The 23061-nt window shown below is 41.5% G+C and overlaps 1 protein-coding gene across 1 annotated transcript; it reads left to right on the top strand.

Moving 5' to 3' along the window:
• The first annotated feature begins 14807 nt into the window (after positions 1-14807).
• On the top strand, positions 14808-19502 carry LOC124704081 (probable serine/threonine-protein kinase At1g54610). Its single transcript, XM_047236325.1, has 7 exons — positions 14808-15149; positions 15253-15537; positions 15650-15967; positions 16154-16381; positions 17130-17230; positions 18321-18438; positions 18723-19502. The coding sequence occupies exons 1-7, from the start codon at positions 14808-14810 to the stop codon at positions 19002-19004; spliced, it is 1674 nt and encodes a 557-aa protein (XP_047092281.1). The 3' UTR covers positions 19005-19502.
• The last annotated feature ends 3559 nt before the right edge of the window (positions 19503-23061 follow it).

Below are 23061 nucleotides of genomic sequence, written 5' to 3'. Positions count from 1 at the left end.
GTCCTAATTAGCTTGGACTACCGGATCATCGCAATACACATGTTTTAACCAAGTGTCACAATGGGGTACCTCCATGCTGCCTGTACAAAGGTCTAAGGAGAAAGCTCGCATTTTGGATTTCTCGCTTTTGATTATTCTCAACTTAGACATCCATACCGGGACAACATGGACAACAGATAATGGACTCCTCTTTAATGCATAAGCATGTAGCAAAAATTAGTGTTCTCATATGAGATTGAGGATATATGTCCAAAACTGAAACTTCCACCATGATTCATGGCTTTAGTTAGCGGCCCAATGTTCTTCTCTAACAATATGCATGCTCTAACCATTAAAGTGTTAGATCTCTCTTACTTCAGACAAGACGGACATGCATAGCAACTCACATGATATTCAACAAAGAGTAGTTGATGGCGTCCCCAGAAACATGGTTATCGCACAACAAGCAACTTAATAAGAGATAAAGTGCATAAGTACATATTCAATACCACAATAGTTTTTAAGCTATTTGTCCCATGAGCTATATATTGTAAAGGTGAAGAATAGCAATTTTAAAGGTAGCACTCAAGCAATTTACTTTGGAATGGCGGAGAAATACCATGTAGTAGGTAGGTATGGTGGACACAAATGGCATAGTGGTTGGCTCAAGGATTTTGGATGCATGAGAAGTATTCCCTCTCGATACAAGGTTTAGGCTAGCAAGGTTATTTGAAACAAACACATGGATGAACCGGTGCAGCAAAACTCACATAAAAGACATATTGTAAACATTATAAGACTCTACACCGTCTTCCTTGTTGTTCAAACTCAATACTAGAAATTATCTAGACTTTAGAGAGACCAAATATGCAAACCAAATTTAGCAAGCTCTAGGTGTTTCTTCATTAATGGGTGCAAAGTATATGATGCAAGAGCTTAAACATGAGCACAACAATTGCCAAGTATCAAATTATTCAAGACATTTTAGAATTACTACATGTAGCATTTCCTGATTCCAACCATATAACAATTTAACGAAGAAGATTCAACATTCGCCATGAATACTATGAGTAAAGCCTAAGGACATATTTGTCCATATGCAACAGCGGAGCGTGTATCTCTCCCACACAATGAATGCTAGGATCCATTTTATTCAAACAAAACAAAAACAAAAACAAACGAGACGCTCCAAGCAAAGTACATAAGATGTGATGGAATAAAAATATAGTTTCAGGGGAGGAACCCGATAATGTTGTCGATGAAGAAGGGGATGCCTTGGGCATCCCCAAGCTTAGACGCTTGAGTCTTCTTAAAATATGCGGGGTGAACCACCGGGCATCCCCAAGCTTAGAGCTTTCACTCTCCTTGATCATATTGCATCATTTCCCTCTCTTGATCCTTGAAAACTTCCTCCACACCAAACTCGAAACAACTCATTAGAGGGTTAGTGCACAATAAAAATTAACATGTTCAGAGGTGACACAATCATTCTTAACACTTCGGACATTGCACAAAGCTACTGGAAGGTAATGGAACAAAGAAATCCATCCAACACAAGCAAAAGAGGCAATGCGAAATAAAAGGCAGAATCTGTCAAAACAGAACAGTCCGTAAAGACGAATTTTATTGAGGCACCAGACTTGCTCAAATGAAAATGCCCAAATTGAATGAAAGTTGCGTACATATCTGAGGATCACTCACGTAAATTGGAATAATTTTCTGAGTTACCTACGAGAGGGCAGGTCGAAATTCGTGACAGCAAAGAAATGCATATCTGCGCAGTAATCCAAATCTAGTATGAACCTTACTATCAAAGACTTTACTTGGCACAACAATGCACAAAACTAAGATAAGGAGAGGTTGCTACAGTAGTAACAACTTCCAAGACTCAAATACAAAATAAAAGTACTGTAGCAAAATAAACACATGGGTTATCTCCCAAGAAGTTCTTTCTTTATAGCCATTAAGATGGGCTCAACAGTTTTAATGATGCACTCGCAAGAGATAGTATTTGAAACAAAAGAGAGCATCAAGAGGCAAATTCAAAACACATTTAAGCCTAACATGCTTCCTATGAAAAGGAATCTTGTAAATAAACAAATTCATGAAGCATAATGCAACAAGCATAGGAAGATAGAACAAGTGTAGCTTCAAAAATTTCAGCACATAGAGAGGCATTTTAGTAACATGAAAATTTCTACAACCATATTTTCCTCTCTCATAATAACTTTCAGTAGCATCATGAGCAAACTCAACAATATAACTATCACATAAAGCATTCTTATCATGAGTCTCATGCATAAAATTATTACTCTCCACATAGGCATAATCAATTTTATTAGTTGTAGTGGGAGCAAATTCAACAAAGTAGCTATCATTATTATTCTCATCATCAAATATAGGAGGCATATTGTAATCATAATAAAATTTATCCTCCATAACAGGCGGTACTAAAAGACTACTATCATTATAATCATCATAAATAGGAGGCAAAGTATCATCAAAGTAAATTTTCTCCTCAATGCTTGGGGGACTAAAAAGATCATGCTCATCAAAACCAGCTTTCCCAAGCTTAGAATTTTCCATATCATTAGCAACAATGGTATTCAAAGTGTTCATACTAATATGTTCCATGGGTTTTTTAATTTTCGCATCAAACCATCCATGTCTTAAATCAGGAAATAGAATAAGAAGCTCATTGTTGTCCATTATGCCAAACTAGTGTAAACAAGAAACAAAAAGATGCAATTGCAGGATCTAAAGGAAATAGCTTCGAACACTCACACAATGGCGCCGTAAAAGTACTTTACCCGGGACCGGAGTATGAGTGCCTTTTACCTTTCCTCCCCGAAGAACGGCGCCAGAAAATAGCTTGATGTCTACGGGTGCTTCTATTCTTGTAGACAGTGTTGGGCCTCCAAGAGCGAGAGGTTTGTAGAACAGACAGCAAGTTTCCCTTAAGTGGATCACCCAAGGTTTATCGAACTCGGGGAGGAAGAGGTCAAAGATATCCCTCTCATGCAACCCTGCAACCACAAAGCAAGAAGTCTCTTGTGTCCCCAACACACCTAATAGGTGCACTAGTTCGGCGAAGAGATAGTGAAATACAGGTGGTATGAATAAATATAAGCAGTAGTAACGGCGCCAGAAAAGTGCTTGCTGGCGTGTGGTTGATGGTGGTAATATTGCAAGAAGTACAGATGCAATAAAACAGTAAACAAGCAGCGATAGCAGTATTTAGGAACAAGGCCTAGGGATCATACTTTCACTAGTGGACACTCTCAACTTTGATCACATAACAGAATAAATAAATAGATGCTAGACTCTACACTCTCTTGTTGGATGATGAACACCACTAACTGTGTAGGATTACACGAACCCTCAATGCCGGAGTTAACAAGCTCCACAATATTCAATGTTCATATTTAAATAACCTTAGAGTGCATGACAGATCAACATAACCAAACCAAGTACTAACATAGCATGCACACTCGTCACCTTCACACTACGAAAGGAGGCATAGATCACATCAATACCATCATAGCAATAGTTAACTTCATAATCTACAAGAGATCACAATCATAGCCTACGCCAAGTACTACACGATGCACACACTCGTCACCATTACACCGTGCGGGAGGAATAAACTACTTTAATAACATCACTAGAGTAGCACACGGATAAATTGTGATACAAAACACATTGCAATCATAAAGGGATATAAATAAGCACTTCACTATGCCATTCATAACGGTGAAAAAGTATTCTGTGAAATATAGCCTAAGAGACCCACACGGTGCACACACTCGTCACCTGTACACACGTGGGACAAGGAGTCTCCGGAGATCACATAAGTAAAACCCACTTGACTAGCACAATGACATCTAGATTACAAGCATCATCATATGAATCTCAATCATGTAAGGCAGCTCATGAGATTATTGTATTGAAGCACATAGGAGAGAGATTAACCACATAGCTACCCAGTACAGCCCCGAGCCTCGATGGAGAACTACTCCCTCCTCATGGGAGACAACAGCGTTGATGAAGATGGCGGTGGTGTCGATGGAGGAGCCTTCCGGGGGCACTTCCCCGTCCCGGCGGCGTGCCGGAACAGAGACTCCTGTCCCCCAGATCTTGGCTTCGCGATGGCGGCGGCTCTGGAAGGTTTCTCGTACCGTGGCTTTTCCCCGTCTCGTGTTTTAGGTCAGTGACCTTTTTATAGGCGAAGAGGCGGAGTCAGAGAGGCGACGAGGCGGTGACACACTAGGGGGGCGCGCCCCCCCCCTAGGCCGCGCCGCCCTGTCATCTGGGGGCCCAGTGGCCCCCCTCTGGCGACTCTCGGGTGTTCTGGAAGCTTCGTGGAAAAATAGGATGTGGGCCTTGATTTCGTCCGATTCCGAGAATATTTCCTTACTAGGATTTCTGGAACCAAAAACAGCAGAAAACAGGAATTGGCCCTTCGGCATCTCGTCAATAGGTTAGTTCCGGAAAACGCATAATAATGACATAAAGTATGCATAAAACATGTAGATATCATCAATAATGTGGCATGGAACATAAGAAATTATCGATATGTCGGAGACGTATCACCGGCCACCTCAGGTGGAGCCCACCTGGTACTCCTCCCTTAGGGTTTGGCCGGCCAAGCTTGTGGAGTCCCTTCGGGACTCCACCTTCCATAGTGCCTTTCTTCTAGACTTTTCTAGAACCTTCTAGAACCTGCCATAAATGCATCGGATCATTTCCAAACTTGGAATATGACTTCATATATATGAATCTTATTCTCCGGACCATTCCGGAACTCCTCGTGATGTCCTGAATCCCATTCGAGACTCCGAACAAAACTTCGAACTCCATTCCATATTCAATATCTACTTAAACGACATCAAACCTTAAGTGTGTCACCCTACGGTTCGCGAACTATGTGGACATGGTTGAGACTTCTCTCCGACCAATAACCAATAGCGGGATCTGGAGATCCATAATGGCTCCCACATATTCAACGATGACTTAGTGATCGAATGAACCATTCACATACGATACCGATTCCCTTTGTCACGCGATATTTTACTTATCCGAGGTTTGATCATCGGTATCTCTATACCTTGTTTAACCTCGTCTCTTGACAAGTACTCTTTACTCGTGCCGTGGTATGTGGTCTCTTATGAACCATTCATATGCTTGCAAGCTAATTAGACGACATTCCACCGAGAGGGCCCAGAGTATATCTATCCGTCATCGGGATGGACAAATCCTACTGTTGATCCATATGCCTCAACTCATACTTTCCGGATACTTAATCCCACCTTTATAACCACCCATTTACGCAGTGGCGTTTGATGTAATCAAAGTACCTTTCCGGTATAAGTGATTTACATGATCTCATGGTCGAAAGGACTAGGTAACTATGTATCGAAAAGCTTATAGCAAATAACTTAATAACGTGATCTTATGCTACGCTTAATTGGGTGTGTCCATTACATCATTCACATAATGACATAACCTTGTTATTAATAACATCCAATGTTCATGATCATGAAACTATGATCATCTATTAATCAACAAGCTAGTTATACAAGAGGCTTACTAGGGACTCCTTGTTGTTCACATAACACACATGTATCAATGTTTCAGTTAATACAATTATAGCATGGTATGTAAACATTATCATAAACACAAAGATATATTATAATAACCATTTTATTATTGCCTCTTGGGCATATCTCCAACAACCCTACGGGTTCGGGAATGCATAGACATGATCGAGATGACTCTCCCATCAATGACCAACAGGGGGTTCTGAAAAACCATAGCGGTCCCTATGCAACCACGGATTAAGTTTATCGTTTGAACCTCAACGCCGAATCCTATTCCTTTTGTAACACAATACCTTTGTTTATCCGAGACTTTGATCTTCGGTATCTGATGGCGCGTAGTCGACACGTCCGTTGGGAACCCCAAGAGGAAGGTGTGATGCGCACAGCAGTAAGTTTTCCCTCAGTAATAAACCAAGGTTATCGAACCAGTAGGAGTTAAGGAACACGTGAAGCTACGTTGTTGGTGGCGGAGTGTAGTGCGGCGCAACACCAGGGATTCCGGCGCCAACGTGGAACCTGCACAACACAATCAAAGTACTTTGCCCCAACGTAACAGTGAGGTTGTCAATCTCACCGGCTTGCTGTAAACAAAGGATTAGATGTATAGTGTGGATGATGATGATTGTTTGCGTAGAACAGTAAAGAACAATTGCAGTAGATTGTATTTCAGATGTAAAGAATTGGACCGGGGTCCACAGTTTACTAGTGGTGTCTCTCCCATAAGATAAACATATGTTGGGTGAACAAATTACAGTTGGGCAATTGACAAATAAAGAAGGCATAACAATGCACATACATATATCATGATGAGTACTATGAGATTTAATCGAAGGCATTACGACAAAGTACATAGATCGCTATCCAGCATGCATCTATGCCTAAAAAGTCCACCTTCAGGTTATCATCCGAACCCCCTCCAGTATTAAGTTGCAAACAACAGACAATTGCATTAAGTATGGGGTGCGTAATGTAATCAACACAAATATCCTTAGACAAAGCATCGATGTTTTATCCCTAGTGGCAACAGCACATCCACAACCTTAGAACTTTCTGTCATTGTCCCAGATTTAATGGAGGCATGAACCCATTATCGAGCATAAATACTCCCTCTTGGAGTTACAAGTATCAACTTGGTCAGAGCCTCTACTAGCAACGGAGAGCATGCAAGAACATAAACAACATATATGATAGATTGATAATCAACTTGACATAGTATTCAATATTCATCGGATCCCAACAAACACAACATGTAGGATTACAAATAGATGATCTTGATCATGATAGGCAGCTCACAAGATCTAACATGATAGCACAATGAGGAGAAGACAACCATCTAGCTACTGCTATGGATCCATAGTCCAGGGGTGGACTACTCACACATCGATCCGGAGGCGATCATGGCGATGAAGAGACCTCCGGGAGATGATTCCCCTCTCCGGCAGGGTGCCGGAGGCGATCTCCTGAATCCCCCGAGACGGGATTGGCGGCGGCGGCGTCTCTGGAAGGTTTTCCGTATCGTGGCTCTCGGTACTGGAGGTTCGCGACGAAGGCTTTAAGTAGGCGGAAGGGCAGGTCAGGAGGCGTCACGGGGGACCCACACGCTAGGGCCGCGCGGCCAGGGCCTGGGCCACGGCGCCCTAGTGTGGCGTCGCCTCGTGGCCCCACTTCGTATCTCCTCCGGTCTTCTGGAAGCTTCGTGGAAAAATAAGCCCCTGGGCGTTGATTTCGTCCAATTCCGAGAATATTTCCTTACTAGGATTTCTGAAACCAAAAACAGCGAAAACAACGAATCGGCTCTTCGGCATCTCGTCAATAGGTTAGTGCCGGAAAATGCATAATAATGACATATAATGTGTATAAAACATGTGAGTATCATCATAAAAGTAGCATGGAACCTAAGAAATTATAGATACGTTTGGGACGTATCAAGCATCCCCAAGCTTAGTTCCTACTCGCCCTCGAGTAGGTAAACGATAACAAAGATAATTTCCGAAGTGACATGCTATCATAATCTTGATCATACTATTGTAAAGCATATGAGATGAATGCAGCGATTCGAAGCAATGATGAAGATAATGAGTAAACAAATGAATCATATAGCAAAGACTTTTCATGAATAATACTTTCAAGACAAGCATCAATAAGACTTGCATAAGAGTTACTTATAAAGCAATAAATTGTTAGTAAAAGCATTGAAGCAACACAAAGGAAGATATAAGTTTCAGCGGTTGCTTTCAACTTCAACATGTATATCTCATGGATAATTGTCAACACAAAGTAATATAACAAGTGCAATAGGTAAACATGTAAGAATCAATGCACACAGTTGATACAAGTGTTTGCTTCTAAGATAGAAAGAAGTAGGTGAACTGACTCAACAATAAAGTAGAAGAATGGCCCTTCGCAGAGGGAAGCATGAATTACTATTTTTGTGCTAGAGCTTTTCATTTTGAAAACGTAGAAACAATTTTGTCAACGGTAGTAACAAAGCATATGTGTTATGTAGAAGATATCCTATAAGTTGCAAGCCTCATGCATAGTATACCAATAGTGTTCGCACCTTGTCCTAATTAGCTTGGATTAACATGGATTATCATTGCATAGCATATGTTTCAACCAAGTGTCACAAAGGGGTACCTCTATGCCGCCTGTACAAAGGTCTAAGCATATTATAGATTTTCTTAGGCATAACAGAAATACTTGCACCAAGATCACATAAAGCATTATAATCAAAATCATTGACCCTCATCTTAATGATGGGCTCCCAACCATCTTCCAACTTCCTAGGAATAGAGGTTTCAAGTTTTAGTTTCTCTTCTCTAGCTTTTATGAGAGCATTTGTAATATGTTTTGTAAAGGCCAAATTTATAGCACTAGCATTGGGACTTTTAGCAAGTTTCTGTAAGAACTTTATAACTTCAGAGATATGACAATCATCAAAATCTAAACCATTATGATCTACAGCAATGGAATTATTGTCCCCAATATTTTGAAATTTTTTAGCAGTTTTATCACAAGCAGTTTCAGCAGTTTTAGCTGTTTCAGGCAATTTTGAACGCTTTGCACTAGGAGTAGAAACATTGCCAACACCAATTATTTTACCATTGATAGTAGGAGGTGTAGAAACATGTGAAGCATTAACATTACTAGTGGTGGTAATAGTCCAAACTTTAGCTACATTATTCTCTCTAGCAAGTTTTTCATTTTCTTCTCTTTCCCACCTAGCATGCAATTCAGCCATCAATCTAATATTCTCATTAATTCGAACTTGCATGGCGTTTGCTGTAGTAACAATTTTATTATCATTATCCTTATTAGGCATAACTTTCAATTTTAAAAGATCAACATCAGAGGCAAGTCTATCAACCTTAGAAGCAAGAATATCAATTTTATCAAGCTTTTCTTCAACAAATTTGTTAAAAGCAGTTTGTGTACTAATAAATTATTTAAGCATGGCTTCAAGACCAGGGGGTACACTCCTATTATTGTTGTAAGAATTCCCATAAGAATTACCATAACCATTACCATTACCATTAGCAGAAGGATATGGCCTATAGTTGTTACCAGAATTATTCCTATAAGCATTGTTGTTGAAATTATTACTTTTAATGAAATTCACATCAACATGTTCTTCTTGGGCAACCAATGAAGCTAAAGGAACATTATTAGGATCAACATTAGATCTACCATTCACAAGCATAGACATAATAGCATCAATCTTATCACTCAAGGAAGAGGTTTCTTCAACGAATTTACCTTCTTACCTTGTGGAGCTCTTTCCGTGTGCCATTCGGAGTAATTTGTCATCATATCATCAAGAAGCTTTGTTGCCGCCCCCAAAGTAATGGACATAAAGGTACCTCCAGCAGCTGAATCCAATAGGTTCCGCGAAGAAAAATTCAATCCTGCATAGAAGGGTTTGGATACATCCAAGTAGTTAGTCCATGGGTAGGGCAATTCTTCACCAAAGATTTCATTCTCTCCCATGCTTGAGCAACATGTTCATTATCTAATTGCTTAAAATTCATTATGCTACTTCTCAAAGATATAATTTTAGCGGGAGGATAATATCTACCAATAAAAGCATCCTTACATTTAGTCCATGAATCAATATTATTTCTAGGCAAAGATAGCAACCAATATTTAGCTCTTCCTCTTAAGGAGAAAGGAAACAATTTTAATTTTATAATGTCACCATCTACATCCTTATACTTTTGCATTTCACAAAGTTCAACAAAATTATTAAGATAGGCAGCAGCATCATCAGAACTAACACCAGAAAATTGCTCTCTCATAACAAGATTTAGTAAAGCAGGTTTAATTTCAAAAAATTCTGCTTGTAGTAGCGAGTGGAGCAATAGGTGTGCATAAGAAATCATTATTATTTGTGCTAGTGAAGTCACACAACTTAAGATTCTCAACAGTACCCATTTTAGCAGTAGTAAATAAAGCAAACTAAATAAAGTAAACGCAAGTAACTAATTTTTTTTTTTGTGTTTTAATATGGAGAACAAGACAGTAAATAAAGTAAAACTAGCAACTAATTTTTTTGTGTGTTTTTGATATAGGAGCAAACAAAGCAGTAAATAAAATAAAACAAAGCAAGACAAAAAAAAAGTAAGGAGATTGGATGTGGGAGACTCCCCTTCCAGCGTGTCTTGATCTCCCCGGCAACGGCGCCAGAAAACAGTTGCTGGCGTGCAGTTGACGTGGGAGTTAGAAATCTTTGTGGTGTAACTTTTCTTCGGATCCCCGGCAATGGCGCCAGAAAACAGTCTTGATGGCGCGTAGTCGACACGTCCGTTGGGAACCCCAAGAGGAAGGTGTGATGCGCACAGCAGTAAGTTTTCCCTCAGTAAGAAACCAAGGTTATCGAACCGAGTAGGAGTCAAGGAACACCCGAAGGTTGTTGGTGGCGGAGTGTAGTGCGGCGCAACACCGGGGATTCCGGTGCCAACGTGGAACCTGCACAACACAATCAAAGTACTTTGCCCCAACGTAATAGTGAGGTTGTCAATCTCACTGGCTATTGTCGTAAACAAAGGATTAGATGTATAGTGTGGATGATGATGATTGTTTGTGAAGAACAAGTAAAGAACAATTGCGAGTAGATTGTATTTCGGATGTAAAGAATTGGACCGGGGTCCACAGTTTACTAGTGGTGTCTCTCCCATAAGATAAACAGATGTTGGGTGAACAAATTACGAGTTGGGCAATTGACAAATAAAGAAGGCATAACAATGCACATACATATATCATGATGAGTACTATGAGATTTAATCGGAGCATTACAACAAAGTACATAGACCGCTATCCAAGCATGCATCTATGCCTAAAAAGTCCACCTTCAGAGTTATCATCCGAACCCCCTCCGAGTATTAAGTTGCAAACAACAGACAATTGCATTAAGTATGGTGCGTAATGTAATCAACACAAATATACTTAGACAAAGCATCGATGTTTTATCCCTAGTGGTAACAGACACATCCACAACCTTAGAACTTTTCGTCACTATCCCAGATTTAATGGAGGCATGAACCCACTATCGAGCATAAATACTCCCTCTTGGAGTTACAAGTATCAACTTGGCCGAGCCTCTACTAGCAACGGAGAGCATGCAAGAACATAAACAACATATATGATAGATAGATAATCAACTTGACATAGTATTCAATATTCATCGGATCCCAACAAACACAACATGTAGGATTACAAATAGATGATCTTGATCATGATAGGCAGCTCAGAAGATCTAACATGATAGCACAATGAGGAGAAAACAACCATCTAGCTACTGCTATGGACCCATAGTCCAGGGGTGGACTACTCACACATCGATCCAGAGGCGATCATGGCGATGAAGAGACCTCCGGGAGATGATTCCCCTCTCCGGCAGGGTGCCGGAGGCGATCTCCTGAATCCCTCGAGATGGGATTGGCGGCGGCGGCGTCTCTGGAAGGTTTTCCGTATCGTGGCTCTCGGTACAGGGGGTTTCGCGACGAAGGCTTTAAGTAGGCGGAAGGGCAGGTCAGGAGGCGTCACGGGGAACCCACACTCTAGGGCCGCGCGGCCAGGGCCTGGGCCGCGCCGCCCTAGTGTGGCGTCGCCTCGTGGCCCCACTTCGTATCTCCTCCGGTCTTCTGGAAGCTTCGTGGAAAAATAAGCCCCTGGGCGTTGATTTCGTCCAATTCCGAGAATATTTCCTTAATAGGATTTCTGAAACCAAAAGCAGCATAAAACAACAGAATCGGCTCTTCGGCATCTCGTCAATAGGTTAGTGCCGGAAAATGCATAATAATGACATATAATGTGTATAAAACATGTGAGTATCATCATAAAAGTAGCATGGAACATAAGAAATTATAGATACGTTTGGGACGTATCAGTATCCACTATACCTTTGTTCTATCTCGTTACCAACAAAAACAATTCAACTTGTCATCATAATATCATATCCCTTGTGACCTAGTCACTTGCTTGCAAGCGGTGTTGATATGATATTACCGAGTGGGCCCATTGTCGTATCTATCCTTTATAGGATTGTAAAAAATTCTGCTTTTGACACATACGTCTCAAACCATCCCATTAGCATACATGAGCATCACCTTTATGACTACCCTATCACGGTGTAGCGGTTGATGATACCAAGGAAGCTGCAGGTGATAGTGATTAAATATGGTTTCACGGTCTAAGGATTAGGTTACAACATTTCATGATTACATCGCAATGCATGCTGAACTTTGTGACCTGGTCACATTGCAATACCTTATGGGTGTGAGTCCATCATGTTCACCAACATGAATCCATTATTAATGACTATGAGTCACATGATCAGGAAACCTTGATCATCTTATTAATCAATGAACTATATCAATAGGGACGGGGTTTTGTTTACATACCACACATGCATTAATGTTTCCGCTTAATACAGTTATAGCATGGCATACAACTTATTATGAACAAACACATATATGATAAATGAAAAATTCTTTATTTATTTGCCACTAGGGAACATATCCAACACTTCAATCAGGCCTGGACTCTTCACTTTGATCCATATGAAAGTGGGACATAGGCCCAACCACCATCTGTGGGCCACCTATGCTTGGCGGAATTAGGCCATGCCGTGGGTATACCTATTTGACATATCCCCAACAAGTGACTAACCCCTAAGCCAACCATCTCCTCCATGGATGAAGCAACCATGGAATTCATTGGCGGTGAGGATGAAGGTGATACATGATATGAGCCAAAAAATATATATAGACACCCAACCCCACAAATATCTTCACAGTTGTGTCTCTTCTATAATCCCTAATCAACATTGGCATATTGATGCGTCTTTTCAATGCCATGTGGCCTACATGGACAATATTGGATTTCAAACACCACTGATCGAATTGACTAATACCATACTATAGAATAAAATAAGAAAAGGGATTCTCCTCAACCGACTAATGCATCAACCAGCATGCTCACCCGCTCTGCCCCATACTAACCTCCTCCCCTCTATCATCTCGCATGGTTCCCTCACTTTCGCTCTCTCCCATCTCCATCTCTCTCTCTCACCCAGGAGCTTCCTTACCTATTCCTCTACTGAAACCTTTCTCCTCCGCACCGATTCCCTCTCCCGCAGGGACGGAGCCAGTGGGGGGGAGGCTGGGGCCATGCCCCCCCTATGATAATTTTTTTCCTGAAAAAACCCTTTAAAATTTGTAGATTTGCTCCTAAATTTAGCAAATTTTAGCTATATGGCCCCCTCCAACTTATGTGATGTACATTTAGCCCCTCTTGTCTTGTATTCCTGGCTTCGTCCCTGCTCTCCCGTGCACCCCTCTTCTTCTTGCTCCCTTCCTCCTTTGGACAATATACGTTGGCCTAAATGTTCACAAGAAGCTGGCACCATGTAAGGGCGACATAGCTCGAGGTCACATCACCGATGTTTAAGAAGGCACCGAGACTATGATGATGGATCCACGATTTCATGATTCAACACCTGATATGGCAGGCGAGCAATGCACTCGACGAGTCTCAGCCAATGACTATTTATTGAGGTTATGCTCTTAGTGATCTTCTATATCTATTTATGTTGTGTAGCTTGTTTTGGCATGCTGCAAGAACATATGATGTCTGTCACACGAACATTGTCGTCTTGTTGGAACTATTTTTAGGCTTATATATGCTTCATTTGGGATTTTCTCATGTTTCAAATGTGTTCCTTTTTTGTTTTTTGTGTTATGCATTTTTGTTTTTAAGTTGCTGGTGTTGCGACACATTTTCAATGTTTTTGTTGTAACAAACGAGAAATTATTGTATTGATAGGTTTTGTTTTGTATTTGCGCCTGCATGTTGGAAATGCCTCAACACTTGTATCTAATCGCAAAGGATGTTGCGTACGCGGGTAGTGATTTGATGTTGCGACATACGAAAGCCCCAGATTCACCATTTTAAATGGATACAACAGGGGAGATGGCTAACACCCAGCCAAGACTTAACGCAACCCATTAGATGAGAATCAATATGTGGTTGGATGGTTATGAGAGCAATGACACCCCAACCCACCAGGGATCAAACCCCATGTTTGATGCTTTGGTGTCTTATAAAAAGACGGAATATTCTTTCAGTAGAAAGCGACGTTCCTGTCAACAACGAGGAGTTCGTGGTGAGTTTGTTAATCTCAAGACCTGTCAGAACAGTTTCTCAACTCAATCTTCGGAGAAGATAGTGCGTGCGTGCGTACATAGGGGTGAGTGTATATACTTATCTATGAGAGCTCGCCTTTTACCGTGTTTAACAAAAAAAACATACTAACATTACATATTTTTTTCAAAAAACTCAAGAAACCAAATGGGATTTTTTTTCCTTATTTATACGGGAGATCAACATCAACGAAGACGAAACAAAAAGGAGCAAAGAAAGGCAAGCAAAAGAAACAAAAGCCAAAAAGGCTGGCCATGTTTTACTCCTTCCTTTCCCATCATCAAAGTCCGTTGTTTTATCACCCTCACATGGATCACAGGTACTGGTACAGGCAGAGCACAGAGAGAGAGAGAGAGAGAGGAGAGATAGCGGCATCAGCATCGGCGCCGAGTCAAACCCTTCTCCACAGTCCACCCCCAGCCCAGCCCAGCGTGCTCGGTCCCCCACCTCACTCACTCGCGCCGTCCACTTTACTCCGCTCGCCCTCGCCCCATGCGCTGCCGCCGCCTCCGGTGAGGACCCATCCCCATGGGCTGCGTCCACGGCCGCCCCTCCGCCGCCCCTACACCCGACCGACCGCCTCCCCAGCCCAAGCCCGACCAGGCTGCTCCGCAAGAGACCGAGAAGGCCGGCCAGCCTGGCCCTGCCCCGGCCGCCGCAGCGCCGGTGGCCGAGAAGCCGTCCCGGAAGGAGAGGCGCTCCCGGTCGTCGCGCTCGGTCGCCGAGGCCCGCCTCGGCGGCAGTTTCGCCAACAGGGCGCGCGGGGAGCAGGTCGCCGCCGGCTGGCCCGCCTGGCTCTCCGCCGTCGCTGGCGAGGCCATCGACGGCTGGACCCCGCGCCGGGCCGACTCATTCGAGAAGATCGACAAGGTACGCGCGCCCCGCCCCTTCCCCACGCCCCGGTTCCTTGGCATTCCCTTTGCAGCCCCCATTGATTTTACGCTGAAAGCTTGCGTCTTTTGGGGGGCCGCAGATCGGGCAGGGCACCTACAGCAACGTGTACAAGGCGCGGGACACCCTGAGCGGCAAGATCGTGGCGCTCAAGAAGGTGCGCTTCGACAACCTCGAGCCCGAGAGCGTCCGCTTCATGGCCCGCGAGATCCTCATCCTCCGCCGCCTCGACCACCCAAGCGTCATCAAGATCGACGGCCTCGTCACATCCCGCATGTCCTGCAGCCTCTACCTCGTCTTCGAGTACATGGAGCACGACCTTGCGGGGCTCGTCGCCAGTCCAGATATCAAGTTCACCGAGCCACAGGTCTCCCAAGATCCCAAATTCCCAATGCTGCTGCTCTCCTGCCCCCTATGGCCACTGTGCAATCAAATGTGGGCCCGCCTAATCAAGTTTCCTCTGGCTTGCTCACATGCAGGTTAAGTGCTACATGAACCAGCTCTTGTCCGGTCTGGAGCACTGCCATGACCGTGGGGTGCTGCACCGCGATATCAAGGGCTCCAACCTGCTTTTGGATAACAATGGCATGTTGAAGATTGCAGATTTCGGTCTGGCCTCCTTCTTTGATCCCAGCCGGAAGCAGCCAATGACAAGCAGGGTTGTCACACTATGGTACCGCCCACCAGAGTTGCTTTTGGGCGCCACCGATTATGGTGTGGGTGTGGACCTATGGAGTGCAGGATGTATTCTTGCCGAATTGTTGGCTGGGAGGCCTATTATGCCAGGCCGAACAGAGGTTAGCAATCTTATGCTTTATCGTTTGAGGTGTCACTATGTTAAAAGGATCAATGTTAATTTCATAGACCAAAGCCCTGTCTAAAGTCCTGTGTTACTTGACTAAATTCAACCAAAATTTAACACAAACTTTCTAGACTTTTATCTTCGCATCTATCATTTTGTTGACCATGTCTGCCCCTTCCAGGTGGAACAGCTGCACAAAATTTTTAAGCTGTGTGGCTCCCCCACAGAAGAATATTGGAAAAAGTCGAAGTTGCCTCATGCAACAATATTTAAGCCTCAGCAGCCATACAAAAGGCGAATAACAGATACATTCAAAGATTTTCCACAATCAGCACTGCGGTTGATTGAAACACTACTTGCAATTGATCCGGCTGATCGTTTAACAGCGTCCTCTGCATTAAGAAGTGATGTAAGCCACCTATGATCTCTTAGTATCCTGTCCATCTTTGAGTGCATTTCGTTTGAAGTTTGTCTTTTTTTAACATGAATGTCGTATGAATTTATGTATGTACATTAACAATGCTTAGTATTTCCTGTTGCAAACTGGGGTTCCAGAACAGTGTTTCCACTAGAATATGTCTTTTGGCCGGTAGGCATTGGTCCAGATTTAAGTTCGAGAGGACGATTGAGCAAGCATATTGTACTTGTAGCCGATACAAATAGAGGATATTCTTGCATACTGAAAATACCAGTTTTTACTGGAACCTGACAAACACTAATCCTGGTTAGCAACATGATATCCTCATTTGGACCACAATATATTATCACAGCTGAAGCACATAAACCCTACATTTAGTGCAATTATACTGTCCAAATTCCTAAATTGCACATACCTCAAAGCATTACTGCTAGTATGATATTGATGGTGGTTGCAAAGTAGCCCCTTGATTTACTTCAAATATTGCGATTCTGAACTTTTGGGAGAGCATTGAAGCATGTTCCTATCCCACCAGATATGATCACTGTAATAATCTAGGTTAGTTTAGCCATTGTGGAGATCCCACTAGAATTGAATCACTGTGTATGATCAAAGTCTATATATATTTTTTATCTCAGTCTCATCCTCTTGCTTTTGAACAGCATTGGATATGCTTAACCATACGTGTTCATTATATGGTGTTATTTTACTAAACAAACATTAATTGCTATTTACACAGTTCTTTACAACTGAACCTTATGCTTGTGAACCATCAAGTCTCCCAACATATCCCCCAACCAAAGAAATGGATGCAAAACGAAGAGATGAAGAAGCCAGACGGTTTGTCACCTTGACACTCATTTTATTATTATGTTATTTGCTTTGTCCCCTGGCATCTCTTTCTGGGCGTTCTTCATATGCCATCTTCGGTTGAAATTTCAACATGTTTTTGTGTATGTATACAAAATTATTAGTAGATGTCATTATTGTAGGATCTATTGCTTGATAAATGGAATATTTTCTCTTCTGGGAAACTTGGATTAGTATATCAGGGCTCAGTGAACTAACCTAGATTCATAGGTATTATATATTTGCATCTACATCTGAATAATTCAAGCAACAGAGTACACATCTCAAATGAATGGATCATAAAAGTATTGGCTAAAACTTTGCTGGCATTTGTAATTGTTATGTAGCAAATTCATGTAAGTAACATGTCAATTGAAGGTAGAGAAAAAGAGAAGAAAAATGGCAAAAGTGTCTGTTGCAAAGTAGAATTAGGAGTAAAAAGTAGGAGTATTTACCGATAGAGTAATTTTATTGCTCTGCAATAACTGATATAAGTAAAAAAATTAAGCGCGTACTCATAATTGTGCTTAAAGTGGCACCATCAACGGAAATGCTCCCTTTATCCATTTTTTTTTTCAAAATGTTAAAATTCAGGGAAACAAATTTTCATGTATATCTCCACCTTTTATTTGCGCATGCAATGTTTCGCTGAAAATCGACATTTTTTGTGCCTTGTGTAAAAAGACAAATGATGTTTCGAGAAATGTCTTATATTAACACTGAATTTTTCCTTGTCTATACCGGCTGCACGAGAGGTGGGTTTTTCCTGAAACAACTTTGTGAACACTTAGGATGTGAAGATATACACGTGACCTTTTGTTTTGGATATTTTTTGACATTATCAAATTTGTATAAAATACATTGCAAATAAAGGGAGCATATGCACATAGGTGCCAAAACGCTGCGTACATCAGTCAAAAGTTAGTCTCATCATTCCGGGTCAGTTATATTAAGTGTCCATTCATCAAATGCCCCATTTATGCAAAAACCCTAATTTCCTTATGACCATGGTCTCCGTTCATGCTCTCATATGATTTGAGCGCTTAAATACCGCCTCACGTTTTCATGGCATGATCAACAGTTCAAGAGCTGCTGGTGGTAAGGCTAATGGTGATGGAACAAACAAGGCAAGGACACGTGATCGACCTAGAGGTGTTCCAGCTCCAGAGGCAAATGCCGAGCTTCAAGTAAATATCGATGTATGTTCAATGAACTTGCTCTCTTTCCAGTTCCAAATTATTTGCATTTGTTTTGATGAGCTAGTTTTCTTTGAAGTTAGTTATCTGAGTTATGTCAGAGTTACTTATTGAACTGAGGGTGGCTGCATCACTGGTTTGGTCTCAGTTTCTTCACATGAGCAATAAGCCAATTTTATTTCCTCATCCCAAGTATATTCATGACGAACCTCTTGCAGGAAATGTCACAAAAAGGTGCCCATGCTCTCTTAATTCTTCTAACTTATGCCTATTTTTCTTTCTTACAGAAAAGAAGGTTAGTAAGTCATGCAAATGCGAAAAGCAAGAGCGAGAAGTTTCCTCCCCCACATCAGGATGGTGCGGTTGGTTTCCCTTTGGGCTCTTCAAATCAAATGGACCCACTATATGAACCCCCAGATCCAACTTCATTCAGCACTGTTTTTGCTCACGAGAAAAGCTCTGTGCCTACTTGGTCCGGGCCATTGGTCAATTCTTCCGCAGTTGGGAACCAAAAGCGGAAACACAAGTCCCGCTCATCAAAACAACCGGCGACTGCCCGTGCTCGGTGACATACCAAGAAGTGGTATTCTTAGAGAAAACGAGTCTTCAATATGGAGATATACTCTGCGGCATTGCCTGCACAATGCTTGGCAAACAAGGCATGTGATGATAAATTAATTTGTCGCTTCCTAAATTATTTTGTTGCACCTTTTTTCACGCGGACCATCACTGTATAGAGTGGGGAAGGAACTCAAGTAGTTATCTGTGTACATTAGGTTCTCCTTTTCTGTTCTTATAAGCAGGTGCATTGATGTTAGATTCATTTGAGTGGAAGCTTAGATCTCTAGCATTTCAGGACATTCCCTCCATTGTAACACCTTTTTTTTTACAATTGAACTTATATAATCATTTCTCAATTCCAGTTGTACTTCTATTTGCCAAAGAAGTTGTAATACTGAACTGGTGTTTTCAGAGAAGAGTTGTATGAGATACCTGTGATTTTTCCGTTGTAATTTACCTAAGAGCACTCCGTTTTGGGAGGATCTCATTCGAAAGTTTATCACTTACATATTTATGTGGCTTATTTAATCTACTTGCAGATTGTGTTTTGTGTCTAGACTGTAGATTGTTACCCATCTCACATATATTGATGCAACTCCATCGGCAAATGAATTATTTTGATGAGAACAAGATTTTGGCTTATAAATGAAGAATTACAGATCACATTAACTTCGTTCTTGGTATGCAGCGTTTAGCTTAAGATGAAATCAATGAGTAAACTTTAACATTGTACTCCCTTTTTTACCTACCAGCACAAAGGGCAGTCCTTGTTGGAGGGCTCGTCTACATAGTAAGGGGAGATGCCTAGAGCTCAAGGAAGTACCAGTCTTGCCTTCCCCACGGATCCAAATCTCCCCAAGAAAAAGAGATAAACTCTGCTACGCAACTTTGTTGGTGCTCCGCCGCTTTCCCTCATCGCTGGCGACTCGCCCGCTGTGATTGGAGCTGTTCAATACTGTTCTCCATTCTCTTATCTCTCAACAAGCGCCTCCCCAATCCCAACACCTCCAGGGCCAATCCTGTTAGAGACCTGTTCTTATTTAGGCAATTTCTTGGACCGGTCTAGGAGACGAAGTGGAGTGGCTGCGGAACACTTCCTTCTTTCATAATGTTGTCCTCAAGCGCAAGCCGAGAAATCGTATTGTGTTCATAAAAAATGCTCATGGAAATAATCTTTTCAATCATGAAGACATTGCCCATGAATTTGTTGACTATTTTAAAAATATTTTCCACTCCTTGTGTCCTAACAATGGCAGGCTGTTCATAAATACTTCTATTTTTTTGCGGAAAAGTTCATAAATACTTCTCATCCCCAAGACGAACATGATTTTACAAACTCGATCCCAAACAAACATGAAGTTTGGGAAATTCTCAAGTCCACGAGGAGAAATGCTTCTCCTGGACATGATGGATCCAATGTGGGCTTCTACACTTCGGCATGGAGTTGGATGGAGATGATGTCACTAATCTAGTTAGAAACTTCTACATCACATGTAACCTCCCTCCTCGCCTCAATGATACACAAATTGCCCTCATTCCAAAAAAGCTTGTTTGTCATGTTCCTTCGGATTTTAGGCCCATCAACCACTGCAATGTTGTCTATAAAATTATTGCAAAATCTTTGGCAAATAGATTGAAACCACATCTACCAAAATATATCCATCCATCTCAACAAGCTTTCATCGAAGGTAGACGCATTAGTAACAATATCATTGTAGCTCAAGAAATTGCTCACTCTTTCTCTCTCAATTCTTGGGATGACAATGATTTCATGCTAAAAATTGATTTAGCCAAAGCGTTTGATAGGATTGAATGGAATTTCATTGTCTCTACTCTAGCATGTAAAGGGCTCCATAGTCATTTCAAAAATTTGATACTTGCATCTCTTGTCCGACATTCTCCATTATTATTAATGACCAATCTTTTGCACATTTGAAAAGTAGCAGAGGCATATGACAAGGATGTCCGATGTCGCCCTCTCTTTTTGCCGTTGCAGTAAATGAACTTTCCCTCATGATACATGATGCTCTTTAGGCTAACCACCTTTCTGGTATTTCTCTTGGACTGAGTTGCCCTCCTATTCATTCTTTGATGTTTGCGGATGACCTCCTAGTTTGTGGAAAGGCTGGGGTGCAGGAAGCAACCACCATATCCAATATCTTGTAGGTTTTTTTTTCACCAGTCAGTACAAGTTCCAAACTGAAACAAATCGGGTATAATGTTCAACACAAAAGTTAATTTGCATGTCAAACAAGACATTAAACAAATTTTGTCTACAACACCATCATCGACTACAACACCATTCATTAGGGGCACCCACTCACACTTCCAATGAAGGACCGATCGGCAACATACAACTTTGTCTACGACAAGTTCAAATCAAAGGTAAGTGCCTACAAAGCCAATAGACTTTGGCACGCGGCACGACTAACCCTTATAAAATTTGTCTTTTCTTCTATCCCAGTCTACTATATGTACCATATGTATTCTATTCACAAAAAATCCTTGCAAAACCCACCGCTATCATTAGGAATTTCTGGTGGACAGGGCCCAAAGAGGAACCAACTACGAAATCTCTTTGCTTAAGTGCTTGGGAAGATGTTTGCACATGAAAAAAAAGATTGGTGGTCTAGGCGTTAGGAACCTTTAGGCTATAAACCAAAGTTTAGTTCTTTCAGCGGCTTGGAGGCTAGCAAAAGAACCCCAAAGCCATCTTGAACTCATAATCAAATCTATGTACCACAATGACACAACCATTTGGAGGGCCAAACAAAACTTGCAAAAATCTGCTTTCTAGACAACAATTTTTAAGGTCAGACATTTGTTATTTTCAGCTTCCTTTTTACCAACTTGTCGATGGCAGCAACTCCATTTGGAGTACTCACTGGTTCTCTCAATTTCAAACTATTTATGACAACCTTAACATTCAAGAAACTTCCTACACTTACTCGACTATGTTTAAGGAACTTTGGTTTCCAAATCAAAAAATTGGAATATCCAACTTGTCAAAACTCATTTTAGTCCACACCATTTGAAGACCTCCATTGTTAATGCTAGTGGACAAGATGTTTTGGTTTGGAAACTAACCCGTACATGTGAACAAACGTCCAAGAGTGCTTATAAACATTGTTTTACCTATCTGGCACTACCAACAAGACAATGGCCAAAAATTGTTCCTCTACATGTTGTCAATCTTCTTAATCAGGTTTGGAGGGAGAAATCAATGGTGCCAAGCTATTCCAATGGGTAAGCGAGCTAGAAAATTCTCTAAACATATTTCTATAAATTGTGCTAGATGTGGTAGCTTAGAAGATGAAATGCACATGCTCTTCATTTGCCCCTTTACTAAGGCTGCTTGGTTTTCTTCTCCATGGCACATTAGAACTGAAATGATTGCACAACCATACTATCCCTTAAATGATTACAACTTTGCTGGATTCAAATCACCCTCACATTAATATAAACAGAATATATACTTTCTTATGGTGCATCTAGAAAGCTAGAAATGGTGGCCTGATTGGTAGAAAATTTTGTAAGCGTTCACAGGTATACCTGGTGGCCAATGCAATCCTATATGGCTCCAAGATTGAAGAAAGGAAAGGACAAGAACACTCATCCGAAGCCATAGCTCATCACAAAACCTCTCTACAGGAACCATCATACTCTACATGACATCTAATCTTCTGTGACGTAGCCTGGACAAAACAAGACAACATGCAATCCTCTTCAGCAGGTATATGAGTTATTATACAGCTTGATGGCAATCAACATGCCATCAGGTACATGTAGCATCTATGTCTCCTCTAGCGTCATTTCCTCTAGAGGCTGATGCATATAGTCTTCTTCTTGCTACGAAGTTTGCAGAATCACTTCGCATTTAGCAACACCACTTGTACACAGATTGTTCGGTCCTAGCTTCAGCAGCATCGACATCAATCTTCAAAGAAGCAAGTCATTGGAACATCATGCCCATTATAGCTTCAATGAAGGCGTCATCTTCCTTCATGAGAAACATGTAAATCATATCAACAAGTGCTATAACATCAAGACGCATCATCAAGCAAA

Source organism: Lolium rigidum, chromosome 3 (genome assembly GCF_022539505.1).
Source record: "Lolium rigidum isolate FL_2022 chromosome 3, APGP_CSIRO_Lrig_0.1, whole genome shotgun sequence".
Classification (NCBI taxonomy): Eukaryota; Viridiplantae; Streptophyta; class Magnoliopsida; order Poales; family Poaceae; genus Lolium; species Lolium rigidum.
Note: the sequence above shows the minus strand (reverse complement) of the source record. Positions and strands in the feature narration are given on the sequence as shown.